The sequence below is a fragment of the Galeopterus variegatus genome, unplaced genomic scaffold, assembly GCF_000696425.1.
Source record: "Galeopterus variegatus unplaced genomic scaffold, G_variegatus-3.0.2 Scaffold1371, whole genome shotgun sequence".
NCBI lineage: Eukaryota > Metazoa > Chordata > Mammalia > Dermoptera > Cynocephalidae > Galeopterus > Galeopterus variegatus.
Window position 1 is genome coordinate 183553 of NW_007727482.1, and position 18214 is coordinate 201766.

The window sequence follows — 18214 nt, forward strand, 5'->3', positions numbered from 1 at the left end:
TATGTAGCTTTTTCCGCGAATATGGGTGGGTTAGTGATTTTATTTTTACCTAACCGAGAGTCGCATGACTGAAAAGAGGAAGTAATGTTTAGCAATCACAATCATGTTATCCAACATAATGGCAAACAGTGGTTACTTAATATTCTAATGTAATTTTAAGATTTATGAAGACCTTTTGATCTTATTTTTTTATATAAATCAAGTTTGCAGTCTTTGTGGCAGTCTTCTCTGAAGGATGAATATAACACAGGCTGTTTCCAAAAGTCAGACAGGCACAGCCTCCATATTGTTAGTTCTCAGAATAAGATCCAGAAAATAAACTCACAGTGGCCTGTGCTCATGTACAACCTTTCTTCTACAAATCAGTGTACTTTTTTCTACAAAATAGTGTATTTCAGGATTTAGTTTCTTCTTATAATTTACAGTATTCCAATTCCTCAAAAATTGCTAATCTAATAGCAATAATTATTAACTGGAATGTCAAATTCCTTAGACTACCTCATTCCCTGATCACTACAACAAGATTCTAAAGACTACAGTTTTAAAAGAACCTTGGGCCATCTGGTTGATTGTTTTTCCACATTTTAGAAATCTCTAGTGGTCAGATTTCCTAGCCTTTGTCAGCAATTTGGTTTTTGCCCAACAGCATTTATGATTGAGAAATTCTGTCCTCTTATAATTTAGCTTCTTCCTCATACAATTTTATTTCACACACAAACATACACACACATGATAAGGGCAATAATGAGCCATTCCCTTATAGACAGAAATAGTTTACAAATAAAATAAATATAAATAAAAAAGTAGATTTAATAAATATTATTGAGTCACCCTAGAGCCTTCTTTTCTCTGAGCAAAATAATTCTGTTTCTTGATAGGTTCTATTTTACTTAATTTAAAAGTGAAAAGTAGCACGAATCAGGTAAACCAGTGTTTCTAAACTAAGATACCAAGATACTTAGATGGCGTAAACTAGAGATTTATGTCACCACTTTACCCATTTATTCTTAGTGTATAATATGTATCTAGCACAACAGCTTTGAAGATATTCTTGATTACTTATACCTTGTCTAATCTGCTAGTGTAGTATAAAGAACACAAACTTTGTTACCAGAAAAATGTGGAGTTAATGTTAACATAATCACCCACTAGTTGTGGAACCTTTGCTTATTATTAATTTTTTCTCAGACTAAGTTTTCTCATCAACAAAATTTGGATTAAATGGCTACCTTACAGTGCTGCTGAGGGATTAACTGAAGTGTATATAAAATGTCTGGCATAGCGGGAGGTGTTTACTAAATATTAGCTATTTCTATTATTGCCATTTGTTTAGGTAATGTCCTTTCCTTCTATGGGAGCACCTGCTGACTCCCACAGGAACATATCACATCTACACCCCTACGCATATCCTAGATAGTGGGGATTGTAACTGGTTGATTCATTTAGAAAAATGGCCAAAATAGAACCATGAGAGTGTATGTCCCCAATCTGACCTGATGACACCCAATTGTGAAGTTAAAACATGAAAGACCAGTGGAAATGGAAAAAGAAGTCATACGGGGGCTTCTGTGTCTTTGAAATTCTGTCTACAACATGAAGTGCCACTCCCTTGTCCTTTATATCGGTATTGATCACCAGGACATTAGCACAGAACTTAGTCCTCAGTTTTCTCTTCCCAACCACAAACTTTGTAGTGTTTGGCATGTCATATACAGAAATACAGGGAATCTCAACCCTACCAGGCAGGGCAAATCTTTGTTAGCTGAATTTACCCTTTAATACCAACGTCAATAACACAGACACAGAGAGAACTCATTAATTTTAATAGTTGAGCACAGTTATAATAGGTGTTTTTTAGGAATTATCTCCCAGGTTCCCCCCAAAGCTTTTCATATGCAATGTTCACAAGCATTCAAATTTCATAAACACGATATTGCAAAAGCAGAACTAAGAAAAACCTTTATAGCCTTGAAATTTAAAAAAATGCTTCATCATTCTCTAAGTACCTATCCCTAAATGCTAAATATAAATGCTAAAAAAGCTGTGCTGGCAGCTGGCAGCTGTTGGCTAGTAATTTGCAGCTGGCAGTTGTGGGCTTGGGAAAAGAATAAAGAAGGAAATTCCCATAATAAACACTTTCATACTCATTTTTAAACTCATAACCAAAATAATACAGAGCAGAACTCTCTAGTTTGGCAACTATGTTGGTGACAATGGTAGAAAACCCTGGAGAAACATCCTCAGAGCAACAAATGGAGCTGGTTTTACTCACGCCACATAGGTTAGAAAGGACCAGCATTCTCAAATTCTTATAATTAAGGTTCCCCCTCCTGCTCACACTTTGGTGTAAAGAAACTATGAACACAAAACCTGAGTCACAGTAATAGCACAATACATAAATATTTGTTGAATGAATGAACTAATACCCGGGTGCAGTGTGAACAGGCTGGACCTGCGTTTCTCTGAGCAGATACCTTCCTGGTACATTTCAGGGAGGTGACATTCACACAGCAGCCTTATTTGTCAGAACCAACCCCTCTCTGCCCTGAGGATCCTGGGAGACTTAAAGAACAATAGTACTGTAAAGAATAACTGAGTTCTTATTTAGTTCATTCCAGACTACCAAATATTCTCACCACGCATCCAAATTTGTGAATAGAATTTAAAAGATTCAATACGATATGTAATCAAAATAAGATGAATATGTGTATGCCTCCTTCAATTACATTCACAACATGCAAAGCTTTAAGAAATCTGGGGTAGAAAGTGAGCAGTGTGAGACCCCCATCCTCCACCTTTCCCTTTTGTCTTTTTTGCTTTCTCTTACTCTCCTTCTGTTCTCTTTCCCCCTCTTCCTTCCCTTTCCTCCTAACCCAGGCTTTGGCCCTTCTCCGTGCTCTCTTCACTTTCTTCCTCATTACCAAACTGGATGATTTCTAAAAATCTGTGGTCAGAGGGGGTGGGGCAAATAAAGCCGTGTTTAGTTCCTAGAAATGAGAACAGTATAAGAAAACAAAAACAAAAACAAAAAGCAAACTGTTTCTGGCCATACTAACAGTGATTTAGAGACTCTCTCTTGAACTCATGGATATCCAGAACATTTTAGTAGATGTGAATTTAATACAGTAAAATGGGGATTTTATTTTCCAGAATGTTAATTTCATGATTATGATGGTGATAGTGATGACAGAATAAAAATAAATGATTAGCCACACACACCTAAAATCTATTTTGTATGTGTATCTAAGTAAAGCAAGGTGTAGATGCTATTTACAGCTGATGAGGATATCAGATACATATTTGTCACCATTTTTAAGTTCAAAATTCACAAGAGTTGGCTGGAGGAGACTGTTTCAGGCTGTAAGTGAGTCTGCATTGCTTTCATAGCACAGGGAGCAGGACTAGAAGGGATATCCAGGGTCATGGCCAGAGGTCAGTAATTCTCTGACTCTACCCGCTTCCCTCCATGCTTCAAATAAGAATGCGAGGGACCCTCTGGGCCATCCTGTTGGTGACTATCCTTAGCCTGTTCTCTACCCTCAGGAGAATCACGTTCCTTTGGTCTATAAGAGTCACAGAATTTATTTCCTTAGATAATTCTTTTTAAGGCTTTAATTCTACCATGGCATTATATGGTTCTTGATGCTTTTTAAAATTTTTGATAGACAAGTCATAATCGTGCACATTTATGGGTACAATATAATGTTTTGATGTATGTATATAATATGGCATAATCATGTCTTTTCATTCATTCATTCAACAAACTTTCCGTAAGTATCCACTTTCTGCCAAGCACCATGGTAAATGCTGCGTATTACACTAACTCCAATCAGTTTAATATTCTTTTGTAGGAAGAATCTCTGACCCAGTTAAGCTTCTATAATGATAAACTGGAGTACGCTCAGATGTAAATACTGTCACTAGTTAAGTGTTGAATCACTCTCAGCATATATTATCTTATAACTATTTCAAAAATTTCCTTTAATATAACAACAACAATAACAAAAATGATACAAAATGGAAAACGAATTGCTATTCCTTGGGTTTGCTTCTTCTTTTGAGGTGTATGAAAACCTATTTCAAGGCAGACTGGTATTGTAAAAAGACTACCAAACTTGGAGTCAGATCGCCTAGATATGATTGTAGCTTCATAATTTTAGGGAATTCACTCAACCTTTTTGAGTTCCCAATTTTTATCCTACAAATGAGTCCAGGAATCCTTGCCCTACCTTCCTCTGGTATTACTGAGAGTAAAAATTGAGATAATATTTGTAAAAGTGCTCTGAAAACCATAAAACATCATACTTATCACTATCAAACAATCTCTGATATTCCTTTCAGGGAAAACTATTACATTATAGTTTCTTTTTCTCCTTTTTTTTTTAGACAGGGAAACATTATCAACCATCATTATTTGGGCATTTGCCAGCATAAGCTAAACTTATTTTCTCATGGAAAAAACAAGTTAGAAGTTTTCCTTGTTGAAAATGAAATGTACTCCTCGAGGGCCAGACTCGGAGTTGGAGATACTCTGTTTACTGAGGGTTTCAGCCAGGGCTTCAGGTCCACAGAGGAAAACTCCTATTCTGGTACTTTTTTTGGGGGGAAAAAAAAAAAGGCAGTTTCAGTCTTTAGGATGAGATAGACTACAAAGCAGGTGGGGGATTTCCTATTGATTTCAGGCTCGAAGGCAAGAGTCCCTTTTACTCACTGGTCTTTTCCACAAATTAATTAATCAGATTAATCAGCAGGAGGGTGGCTCATCCCTTTTTGTGGGGATAGCTGAATAATTCAAAAAGCAATTGACTTTCCTGGAAAATGTAATCTAAGCAGGGTTTTTGGAAACTTCTACCACAGAGAAAATGGTGGTGAATTTGTTGAATCTGTGGGCTACTTCCCTACAGGGCTCTGTACCCCCAAACCCTCTCTGGCATCTTGAAATCAGGAATGAGCTCACTTTATGTACACCAACTCTGCTAACACTTTGGTGTGTCTTCATCTCTCTAAATTCTAATCTGAAGCCTTGCTCTTTAAGGTGTGTTTCAGACCAGTAGCCTTGGCATCAGCTTTTTAAGACTGCAGATTCCTGGGCCCCACCCTAGACCTACTAAATCAGTATCTGCATTACAAAAAGATCCCCAGGTGCTTTGTATGCTCATTAAAATACATGAAGTAATGGTCTAAAGGGTATGTTTATGGTATCTCTTGAGTTTCTCATGTGTTCTAGCAAGACAGGGGATCCCCTCAAAGTTTCAGGATGGCTAAAGATGTACTGAGAACAAAAAAACTTTGGGACATCTACCCACTTATGATTTTAGACCCAAAAGTTATAACTGAAAGTGGGGACAGTGTTTTTTTAATAATAAGTATAAATTATACTGAATATTTTTAAAAGTAGACATACTAGTAAGATTTAGGAGATTAAAGAAAAGAAGCAAGCTGTGACTCTAATTGGGATGAGCATGTTGAGAAAGTCTGTGATGGGAAAATTAGAATCTTTGCTTTAAATGACTCACCAGGTGATTTTGGTATGATTTAAAGATTGCCTATTAACATCAGAAATATCTGGAACTTTCTATTGGGCAAGAATTCACCCCCTTATTTAATAGTAATAATGATATTTTAGTTTCTAGAATATATGAGTCTAGACATGCTTGGGAACTGCTGCTTTAGGCAGACCGAGAGTCTCAAGAACACTTTGGCGGGGGGACTCCTTACTTAGGGTGTTGACTTGCAATTGTCTTGAACTCATTATCCCAGTTGGGCCGTCCATACAAAGTCTTTTGTTTCAGGCCTGTGATCACGTCTTTCTCCTCATCATGGTGCACAGCAAAGTGATTGGCCTGCAGGAAAGGACATGAATTCAGAAAAAAGAAACATGTTGTAAAAGCACATACAGATATATTTACATAATTCACAAACCAAGCTCTGTCAACAGTTTTAGCTGATACATATATGTATATGTATATGTGTGTGTGTGTATAGATAACCCATTCTATATATACACACACACACATATTTGCAGTAAGGCACCGTGCTGGAGGTTAGAAGGTAAACAATTAAGCAATTTACAGTCTCAAAGGGGAGACCTTGAAGTATTTATGTAAATAATCCTATTTATAGAATACAGTGTGGTAAGTGCCATGGAAGAGACACAAACATTCTGAGAACAAAGAAGGAAGGTGGAGTGGGAGGACAGGGGAAAGTTTAGGGCCTTAGCATTTGAGTCAGGGACTGAAGTGTGGGTAGTGTCTCACTGTCTTTTCTCTTTGCTCTACCTTTGACTTTCTCTCATCACCATAATATATTCCCACTACTTTGGGAGAATCACTAAGAACTGAAACAATTATAGACTAAAATGCACTCATATTTTGGTAACATAATGAGACATCAAATCAAGCCTAAAGTTAATCCATGTGAGTGTTTCCGTGTATGCGTATGCACATAAAGTCACATGTTGTTTTTCTGCTACTATTCTAGGGGTCCTCAATTTGAACAACAGGCATTTTTTATAAAAGGGTTTAAATTTATTTTTAAAAAATAAATCAGATTTTAACTTTAGTAGATGGATGATGGAAATAAAGGAGGTCCAAAAGGTGGTCATTCTTGTTTAACAATCCTCTAGGAACCAGTTTTGCAAAGCAAATAACTATTTTTTTTCCCATGTAAATAAATTACCCATTTAGCCAACTGTGTCTGGCTTTTTAAAATAAGAAACAGTAAAGCAATTTATATATTATATTATATTTTTATTTCTGGTGTTTCATTGTTATCACAGGGGTTTTGTTGTTTTGTTTTTAAATTGCAGAAGTTGCATCTTGAAACCACTTTTTCTGGAGCAGTAATTCTTATGGTCATGTGTCTTTGGATCTACATTTGTTATAAGACTCTTCTAAGACTTGAAGAATCTATGATAAAAAATATGCCAAAACTCAAATGAAAAGTCAGTCTTCACAGCAACAGGGGGCATATGAAAGATGCCCAGTTTTGTTTTTTTTTTTTTCCTTTTTGTCTTTTTTTGTGTCCGGCAACGGATCGCAACCCTCAGTGTCGCGCCCATACCGGACCAGGACCGGCAACGGGACCGCAACCCTCGGTGTCGTGCCCGCACCTCGCTCAGCCAGTGAGCAGGAACCGGTCTGTATGTGGGATCCGAACCCTCGGCGGGAGAGCCGCAGCACTCCCAAGCGGCGCACTGTAGCAGTGCGCCACCGGGCCGGCCCGAAAGATGCCCAGTTTTGAGGAGCCAATGGCTGGGTACAGCTAGCTGCTATGGTTTGAATGTGTTCCCTCCAAAATTCAGGTGTTGACAATGTGATAGTATTAAGAGGTGGGGCCTTTAAGAGGTGATTAGACCATGAGGGCTCCTTCTTGTAAATGAGATTAAGGTTTTTATAAAAGAGGCTTCATTCAGCATTCTGAGAGCTTGCCCTCCTGCCTCTTGCCATGTGAGGACATGGCATTCCTACCCTCCAGATCATGCAGCCCTCACCAGACAACTGAACCTGCTGGTACCTTTGTCTTGGACTTCCCAGTCTCCAGAACTGTGAAAAATATATATTATTTTTTTATAAATTACCCAGTCTGTGATACTGTGATATTCTGTTATAGCAGCATGAACTTACTAAGATACCAGCTGAGACACCTGACAGAAACAGGAAAACACTTTGGCCTTAGCTCCTTACTCAGGTTAATAGCTTATGTTGCTTCCAGGCCAAGTCATTAATGTTTGCTTATTAACAAAGACATTACCCCTCTAGGAATCATTAACTCATTTCAGGGTTTTTCAATCTTGGCAATTTTGATATTTGAGGATGGATAATACTTTGTGGTGGGAGGCTGTCTTATCAATTGTTAATGTTAGCATTGCTAAATGTCCCTGGTGGGGGCAGAATGAGGGGGCAAAATCACCCCCAGTTGAGAACCACTGGCTTATTTTATTATAGTGTTCTCCAAACATTTTCGAAAGCACATTCTCATTTGATATACATTTATGCACATATACACACATACACATATATATATAAATACACACATATATACGCTACACGCATGTATATCACCATCATTAGATATATATTAATTTATTTACAAATGATAATCATGAACTACTGTGAGTTGCTAAGAGTACAGGCTCTAGAGCATCCTGACTTTGCCACTTACTTATTGGGTGCCCTTAGGCAAATGACCTAACCTGTCCTGGGCCTTGATTTCTTCATCTATAAAATGTGGATAATAACAATAGCTACTTCACAGGGTTGTTGAGAGAATAAAATTAGACAACCTATGTAAACACTAAGAGTAGTACCTGGCACATAGCATATGCTTAATAACTATAAATTTATTGAGTATATTATAAAACATGCATAAACATATCAATATAAAATCCTTTAATAGATATGTTTATGCATTATATGTGTGTGTGTGTATATATATATATATATATATATATAAACATATATAAATCCATATATATGGAGAGAGAGAGAGAGCGTGCAAGAGAGTGCACACGAGCAAAATTTTTTTCCGTAACCTGGTGGATCATCTTGTTTACCTGATTTGAGACCGCTCTGGTGGAAACATTGATCTAATAATGTAAAAGTCATGGCTTTTATTCCTTCATAGGTTCCTTAGATTTGAACCTAGTCTGAACAGTCTAAACATCAAGTGGAGATATTGAGTGAGAGTGAATGGACTGGATCACCAAAATCCATTAACTGTACTTAGAAAAAAACAGTACACAAGACACACCAATAATCAAGGGGAAGTCAGTAAGCCCTGGCCACCATGGGGAGGATCTGAGATTGGAATCTTGTCCTCACCTGAGACTCATCCCAGCCAGTGAGATAGATGTTGTAGCTGAGGAAGCCAGCGTTGTTTCTCTCCTGCATCTGGGTCTCCAGCAGCTGCAGTAGGTCTGCAAACCACTCAAACGCATGTGTGTCCCGGCACAGCCAGTAGAAATAGATCTGAAAGAGGAACACATCACGAAGCAGATTATATTTGGATAGGCTGTATCAGTATTATCATATGGATTTCTACTGTCCCCCCAACTTTTTTTTCATGCTCAAAATGCCTAGAAACATAAGTTTTCAGAATGCTCTGGGCATTTTACAGGCTAGTTCACATGAACCTGCTAGTTCACATGAACCTGCTCTGAACTTCACACTAGCAGGACAGTAAATAAATAGGTTGGCCTCAGAAATACACAGCTTAGCAAAAACCATCAGCCTACCAACTTTCCCTCTGAGTTTGCTCTTACTCTCCCAGAATCTTTGGCTTTCTTTGTACCTCCTCTCAGAATCTAGACTAGCAGTGGCTGCCACAGGACTGTTTCCCTGCCTGCTACTGACAGACATTCATAAGTTCCTAATAAAAAAAAATAGTTCTACCCATGCCTTTACTCCATAGAAAAGAAGTAAAAGGGGAGAATGAAAAGTCAAGGTAGGCTCAACATCCCTATTAGAATTTATCTTTACAGCTATTAGAATGATTCAAGGTTCATTAAAGATGTCCTTTATCAGGCAATAAAACTAAATTTACACCTAACAAAAAATCCCCTGGGAATTGATACTGAGGAGATATCCATAATAAAGTAAAAGTTTCATGTCTCCTGCCCTCCCCCTGCAAAAAAAGTATTGGCGAACTGGAAATTGAATCAATCTCAATATCTAAAACAGGATGATAGAAAAATTATTCTATATCCTCTCAATAGAACATGAAGGAATCATTAAAAATCATCATTATGAATTCTGTGATAACACCGAATCCCACTTTCTATACTATGTTTAAAAAAGCAGGATGTGAAATTATGCATGCTCAATATTTACAACTTTCCAAAAATATGTAAACATGTAGAAAAATATTAGAAGAACTTATACAAAAAAGATAGCTATTAGGTTGAGGTTGTGAATACTTCCTCTCTTTCCTAATTTTCTTTCTTTTTTTTAAAAAGATGACCGGTAAGGGGATCTCAACCCTTGGCTTGGTGTTGTCAGCACCACGCTCAGCCAGTGAGCAAACCGGCCATCCCTATATAGGATCCGAACCCAGGGCCTTGGTGTTATCAGCACCGCACTCTACCAAGTGAGCCACGGCCCGGCCCTCCTAATTTTCTTTCTTTTTTTTAAAAAGATGACCGGTAAGGGGATCTCAACCCTTGGCTTGGTGTTGTCAGCACCACGCTCAGCCAGTGAGCAAACCGGCCATCCCTATATAGGATCCGAACCCAGGGCCTTGGTGTTATCAGCACCGCACTCTACCAAGTGAGCCACGGCCCGGCCCTCCTAATTTTCTTTCTTCTGAATTTCCAGTAACACTATAGAAGTATATATTACTTTCATTAATTGGTCTGCTTATACAGAAGCACATTTAATTTATCCACTAGTCCTTTGAAGAGAAGTCTGCCTCTCTGGAACCACCCAAAGCTTTCTTCACTTCCCGTAGTCTCTTCCAGCCTCAGCCCTGAAGGCCCTCTCAGGGCTCACTTGGCAGTGTGATGACCACTCCAGGCCCTCCAAAAAAAAAATTAAGGAACTTACCTTTTTTAGCCTCAAATTGGTGGCGTTATTGCAATATTTATACCAGACTGACTTGAGAATGGATGCGAAGGGCGTGACCCCAATTCCTGCTCCCACTAACATCACTACCTCATAGCTGAACACATCTTCGCTGGCTGTGCCGAAAGGCCCATCAACTGCTATCCTGAAAGGAGTGGGAGGAGATAATTACAGATATAGCTTGCTCTTCAGAATGAGACGGGACACCCATTGTCATTGGGGATGTGCAATATGTCAATTTGAATTGGAGCATTGTAATCTATGGGGCACTTTCTTCAATCAAATAGCTTTCAAGTAAACAACTTAGTGCCAACATTGGGGTTGGAAGTAAGAAGGGGGATTTTTAGCTAACGGAAAACATTTGGAACTCAGCATGGGTAATTTTTCATCTCACCCCACTTCACACAACACACACATACACACACCTGTATCTTTTGATAGGGCATTACATTTTTGAAATTTCTGCTTATATTTCACATTGAAGTGAGAATATTTTACGCATAACATCTTTTAGATTTAATATCTCCACTTTTCATTTGTCTGTTCATTGAGCTATTCAGTAGACTTTTCTTCAGCATCTACTAAGTGCCTGATACCTTGTTAGGCAGGTGGAGAAAAGGAGGTGAAATGAATAATATATGGCATTTACTCTCAAATATATGCCAATTAAAATTTAAGAACATCTTTGATACACTACAATTATGTTTATTAGGAAAGTTGATATAACTTGGCCTTGACCCTTACATATTTAAAGGAATTTGGGAGTATTCATTACTAATATTTATTTCAAATGTTTTATATTTCACAGAAAATTTATAAAAATATGCATAAACACACCACACACATGAAACCGGGAACACCAAGATAGCTACCTATATTTTAGAAACTGTGTGTTTTGTCAGAGACTCAGAAGCTAGTAAAGTGAGATACGAAGGAAGAGGAGCTATTTAGTGCCATTTTTCCTGAACTCATACACCTGTGTGATATGTACTCACTTAGGTAGTTTCCAGGCATCTTGAAACTCCTGCTTATCACAGCCACAAGCATTGAACAGCCCCTCTGTCCAGTCCCCGACAATTCGAATATGGATGCTAAAGAAGTCTTCCTCAGGGGCGGAGGTCAGTGTGAAAGGATGCCACTCCAGCTTGGACACCTTTGGGCACTTGACAAAAATGTATTGTCCCACTTCCATCTTGAATCCCTTCTTCTTCATCTGTAGCTCAATGGTTTTGAAAGGGTGAGTGACCACCTACAGAATAAAACATGTCTCTGGAAATGACACTTTTCCCAAAAAGTTGCCTTTTCAGTGTCCACATGGATAAAAGGCTGAGCTACAATGCCCTACCCAGTTTTCTTCTTCAGGGCCAACATAGCAGTTCCTCCAGCAGATGTGTCTGTCACTGGGCATTGATCTTGGCTGTAGCCCATGATCAATGATGGGCTGATGAAGATCCCTTTCCTCAATTTGGGACAACTCCAAGGGGCCATCTCAACTTTAGCACTCCCTATAGGATCAGCTGAGGCCCCAGTTGCAACCACATTGCAGGTTAGCTTTTCCCTTTCCCCAGTCCCGCCCTTCTTATTTCCTTTACAGGTTCTTCTCCTGAGAACCTGCCCCTATAAACCTTCGGCATGCAGTGCTCTGTCTCAGAGTCTTTACCAAGAAGTCCAATCCAAGATACTGGCTTTATTTTATTTTCCCTCTCAGAAGACAACAAAAATTGCTAAAATTTTAGAGAAGTGATGATTTCCTGTTCAGCCTTCCTATCTTCTCTGGGGATGAGAAAGGACCTTAGCAGCTAAACAGAAAAAGGATATTCCATTAACTAGTTATATAGCAATATCCCCATACTAAGCCTAACTTAACTATGCCAGTCTATCTTTGTCCTGAATCACGTCTTGAACCTGCATGATTCCATGCATTATTTCTACATTTCTATCTACCTGGGGAGTACACCACCCATCTACATTTCTATCTACCTGGGGAGTACACCACACTATTTGCATTTATGTTATACTCCCTGAGCCAGGCCCTACCCACCCACCGCCATACTCATTCCTCATGTACACAAAAGTTCATGGCAGCTTTATTTGTAATAGCAAAAAAATAAATAAATTAAAAATTAAAAAATAAAAAATGGAATGTCCATCAACTAGTGAGTGGATAAATATATTTTTAAAAACAGAATACAATAAAGAGCAATACAGAAAGTAATATACTATTTCTTTGATGATTCCTAAGACTACTAGAAGAATTTTACATGTATAACTAAATTTTATATGTATAATTAATTTTATATGTATAACTAAAGACAAACCAAGGGGCATCAAAAGAAAGAAAAATCAATAGAAACAAAATAGCAGCTTCCTAATATTGACTGATATTGCTGGGCTTTTCTTTTCATGAGTGGGGAGCTATGGAGAACTGAGACTTTTTAAAAAACTTGTGAAACATTTCCAAAGCTTGTGATTTAAGTGCATCTTATGTAATAAATCTCTAAACAACTTCCTTTCTTCCCTAAAATAAGAAGTTGTAAAGCTTAATTTTGAAAACAGAAAATGAAAATTATGTTGAAAATTGCCATGTTGCAATTTTGTGTGGTGAAAATAATTTTTACCATATTGCAAGTTTGCTACCACAGGCACAAATGGGATTTAACTAAATAAGAAGTACTAGTGGACAGCATTCTCATTGGAATACTTTTGGATAACATCTTGTTTCTTATATTTGTTTATGGGAGAAGAAAACAAAATTGCCTTAGAGGTATTTTTAAGGGAAGGAAAAGAGGTTATCTCTAGTCTAGTAAGGGAAATTTTGTGGCAGCTCATTTTGGTGATCTGTGGTATTTTTCTTATAATATGATATAAATATCACGAAAGGAGAAATGTTGTGGCTTCTTATATTTCAAGGCTTCCAATGCCAGCTGAACTAACTTTACTATGATCCTCCATAGATGCCAAATGAGAAACGCTAGGGCAGAGAACAGGAAAAAATTGAGTGTTTTGCAAAAAATAACCCATAGAGGCTTTTGGTAAATATTTTGTGAACTGAATTGAATTGATTTAAATTTTACTTGATAAAAATAGTCTTGTCTTGTGTTTCCTAAAATGATAACAAGGAGTCTCCATTTATATTTAGTTAACTTCCTGAGACATAGGGACTATAGAATATCAATTCTGATATTCTATAATTATACATAAAGCACAGAAAAGGAAGTACAGGTGGCCTGGGAAACCATGTCAACCTCAGTGAGACTTACCCCTGATTCACTGGTCTTTTGGCATCTGAATATTTTAAGACTAAATTTATGCCCTTGTGAACTCACCTCTTTTCCTTCTCCATTCTTAACTAATCTCATGGTGCCTCTGTGCCCTTCCCCTCTACACACACATGGGGGTGGGGGGACATTTATTCACACAAAGCACTCGGTTTTATTTTAATATAGAATATCGTAACTTCTATCTTCCCCAGTTAAAGGCCCAACTATTTCATTATTGAGCTAAGTACGTACATTGAAATAATGTACACGTGAGGTCTCCTCTCTGTCCTAAGTTTAATCAAAAGTAACTTGATAAAAGACAGCTCTGACCAATGATATAGAGAACTTGGATAGATTTATCCATGATATAGTTAGACATTGACGACTAATAATTCCAAAACCAACCAGTACCTTGGTGATGACCACCTTCTGTTGAGATCGCCAAAACCGGACCAACCTCTCACAGAGATAAAGGAACATGGGACCCACTATCCATTTCCAAGTCTGTAACCAGAGCAAAAATGAAAATGAGATGTGTTAAAGGGTGATAGCTAATAAAAGATTCAGAGGGAGAAAAAATTAGAACTTAAGTTAGTCTTTGTAGGCTTGTTTAAATATTTGACATTCAATAAGTAAATTCCTTCTACAACAGAATATATGAAAATATCTGAAATTAAAGTAAATTTTTGAGCCAGTACAAACTAACATTCTCCTTAGCCACATTGGGGAACTGTATCTACAGTATGAAACTCCCAAGAGGAACTGCCCACAAGAATGGGATTTCCTTTCAGTGTTGCAACTGCAGTCGCAATAACCCTACAACAGAGCAAGTTTGGTTTCAGAATAAACATTTCTCTAAAGGATAGCATTTCAGCAACATGATCTTTTTAATGCAACATTGCAATTGCTTTCTCTTAGCCATGTAGTTAGAGTTTACTCTTTTGCAAGATAACACATTTTGTGCAAAAGTTTAGCTGTTTCTTCAGTGTCCTGGTAAATTCTGGGAGCTGTGCAATGTGCTTGCTGAATGGGGACAAACCCAAAGTTTTCCAGATTTCTTTAGATACCCCTATGACCAGAATATGCTGTGATTCAGAACACTGGAATTACTCTGTAGCACTGTTGGCTATAAAAAAAATTTTGGCCAGACATATCCATCCTGGGACTCAGACAGTTGGGCTCCTATTTTAATACTTGAAGTGGCAAATAATTTTAGAAGGCAATAGCATCTAAAAGATGACTTTCCAGAATGAATTTAAAGGAGAAAAAAAAAATCAGAGAATGATCCTCATAGTCTCACATCTTTCTACTAAATCATTTTTTAGAAAACTGGTTTTTGGAAGTTGAGAACACGTGAATGTCCCCATCTGCAACCAAAGTTAAAGAATACCTGCCCCAGAGGTCAAGAATGTTCTGCTGCTGGCCTTCATTTTCATGGGACAGGTATTTAAAACAGTCTCATATCATCTGTCTGTTTCCTGGGTACCACCATGGGGCCCCATTGAATGGAGTCATATTTAGACATTGCCTCTAATATGCTCAGAAACCCAGAAGCTCCTTCGAGGTAGATGCCTTTTAAGGTAGCAGTGCTCCGATTCCAGCTGTCATCAAGGAAATGTGTCTTCCCCAGCCTATAAGAGGACCTGCAATACAGTTCCCTTTACATCCTTTCTACTGATGTCTGCATGTAGTGGGGGCAGTTCAATGATGTGTCTTTGGTCTTCCATTAATGAGCAAGGATGCTTAAAGATGTTAAGTGCTCAGATGACATGCTGTGTCTAGAGAAAGAGCACTCCCATGCTAAGAGAGCAGAAAAAAAGAAAGGAGAAAATGGGATGGAAAATTTGCATTTATGTTATACTGTGCTTAAAGAAAAAAATAATCCTGTTCAGAAGCCCTGTACAAATGTTGATTTTTGTCTAGTTTTATACCAATGGCTAGCACAATAACCAATAAAGTATACTGTCTGCCAGTGAGAGAAAGGATATGAAGATTACAGGGCCTACTTCCCATTCTATGGAGCAGAGATATTGAGAATACACAAAATGGAGCCCTTCAGAGCTCTCTATAGAAGAAGGAAAATATTTCACCATATTTTCTCTTGGACACCATTGCCACATTCCTTCCCTACCACACGGTGCCATTAGATGTTGATGTGAGCTTGGCTGTTCAGCCTCCTTCGTGCCTCACAGACAGGACCTCCGAATAGCTAGAGGCAGCCATATGCATCACCTCATCAATTTCCTTCCCAGCTCTGAAAGCTGTATAGAAAGTCTTACTTGATAGCACCAAGGTGCTCCCAGTACCGATCAGCCACACAAAATAAATAAATAAATAAGTAAAATAAAGAGCCCCCTATCTTTTTATAAGTGATTTACTCGAGTTATCCAACTCAGCTGAGGATGGATTTCCTAAGTGTCCCTCTAAAAATCATTAACTGGTGGCCCTCACACCCAGAAGAAAACAGATGGAACCTTTTGAACCCAAGCAGCACTTTTAAAAACACTGCTTTTCCAAGTTTCATATCAGAATGTTGATAACAAACCAATGCAAAGCTTATTTTTCAAGAAACAATTCTAGCCAATAAGTATAGCAGAGAAAAGTGGACACAACATATTAGCTATTCTAGGACATTCGTAATGGACAACTCTATGATATTTGTGCATGTTACTTAGGCACAGTTTGAAGATTGTGAATAATGGAACAGTAATAGCAGCAATGAGTTGTACATACCATAGGAGGGTTCCCAGAGAACTTCGGGACTGGGCAGTCTTTTATTTTTCCCCAATCTGAGATATTTTGCCAACATAACTCTGGTTTGTGCTCCTTCAAACTGTCGTTGGTCTGCCCACGTACAATTCGTCTGGGAGAAAAATGTAAGTCCAGATCATTTCGTAGCAAGAAATTAAGGGGTTTGTTTGTTTGTTTTTAAGAATTTGGGCATATTTTAAGTACTCTAACATGGGTCCTGTACTTTTTACTTAAAAGTAATATCTTACTGTCCTCCCTGAATATATTAGAGGAAGAGAAAGAAAAATATGTGATCTTCAGCAGTAGAAAAAAATATGTACAATGGCACAAAGAATATTTACATGTAATGTTATAGATGGTAAGTCTTGGGTCATCAATATGTGTTTCCTTAAAGAGAGAATTTGTGCTTCCATCTCGAGGACCATTTTCACTTATAAGGAAAGAAAAACAGAAAAACGCAAATCTAACATGGTAACTGCTAGTTGATACAGTGCCTTTGTGCAAATTAGAAAAAGGCACCCTTTCTGTAAGGAGAGACTTACAGGCAAAGAGCTTGGCCAGCAGAGTGTGGGCTAACTTCACCCTCCTTGGCCAAGCATCCTTGTATAGTGGACAACCTACGCAGTCATACACAGCAGGCTTGAGGCTTAGCAGAAGGCCAGACAGCCTGGGTTCAAATCTGTTACTAGTTTGGAGGCCTCTGGCAAATTATTTAACTTCTTTGGAGTCTCAGTTTCTTAAACTGTAAAATAGGTATAATAGTACCTCAGTAAAGGTTTATTTTAGTAATCAATTGGCATGATGTATAAAAAATGTCAATCATAAAGGTCCAAAAAATGATAACTATTAAAGTTTTTAATGCTCAATTCACACAGGAAGAAAAGGATAGAATATGAATTCTGATTTTCCCCTTGTCTTCTCAACGTTAGAATCAGGAATCCAAAAATCTGGGTTTTAATCCCAGTTCAACTGCTACCTAGCCATGAGATTGTGAACAATCACCTAACCAGCATAAATAGCAGCTTCTCCTCAAATGGAGAACAGAGCAAATATATCTCCTTTCCTGTTCCAAAGGAAGATGAATATCTATGAAAGTATACAAACTAGAGAGTGGAGGAAATTCCTTCTCTTCTCTAGGATTCTCTGAAACAGCTGGATTATGACTAAATCCCATTTAAAGATACTCAGTTGCTTTAGGAGAATCAAAGGATTCTTTGTGTACGCTAACTTCTCGGTGCTTAGAAAGAGTTCATCAGGGGTCAGAGTCAGCATGTAGATAAGAACGCACACAGTGGTTGCCCAGTGCGGCTTCTCACCCCCGCCTTCCTCTTTTCACACTCACATCTTGACCACTTCTAGGCCAACTTAGCTCTGAGCAGAGTGAGCCTTGAGCTCCTACTTCCTCCACCCCTAGTTTCCTGGGGCCCTATCCCCACCAGGGAACTTCCCCAGGCCTGCCTTTGTGTGCAGGTGTGAAATAGCAGAAAAAGGAAACCTAGTACAGTCGGCCCTTTATAGCTGCGGTTCTGCATCCGTGGTTTCAACCAACCACGAATGGAAAATATTCTAAAAAACCCACAAAACAATTTTTTAAAATACCACAATAAAAAAGCAATACAAATAAAAAACCAGTATAGCATCTAT

At 38.1% G+C, this 18214-nt stretch overlaps 1 protein-coding gene across 1 annotated transcript in view; it reads right to left on the bottom strand.

Annotated features, from left to right (window-relative positions):
• Window positions 1-1802: 1802 nt before the first annotated feature.
• LOC103593579 (cytochrome b-245 heavy chain) overlaps window positions 1803-18214 on the bottom strand; it is a 33415-nt gene continuing 17003 nt past the window's right edge. Inside the window, exons 7-13 of the mRNA XM_008576597.1 lie at window positions 16553-16682; window positions 14231-14323; window positions 11555-11808; window positions 10542-10704; window positions 8823-8969; window positions 5719-5843; window positions 1803-4592 (exon numbers count right to left, since the gene is read on the bottom strand). Coding sequence (XP_008574819.1) covers window positions 4466-4592; window positions 5719-5843; window positions 8823-8969; window positions 10542-10704; window positions 11555-11808; window positions 14231-14323; window positions 16553-16682 — 1039 coding nt within the window. The 3' untranslated portion in view covers window positions 1803-4465. The remainder of the gene's footprint in view (window positions 4593-5718; window positions 5844-8822; window positions 8970-10541; window positions 10705-11554; window positions 11809-14230; window positions 14324-16552; window positions 16683-18214) is intronic.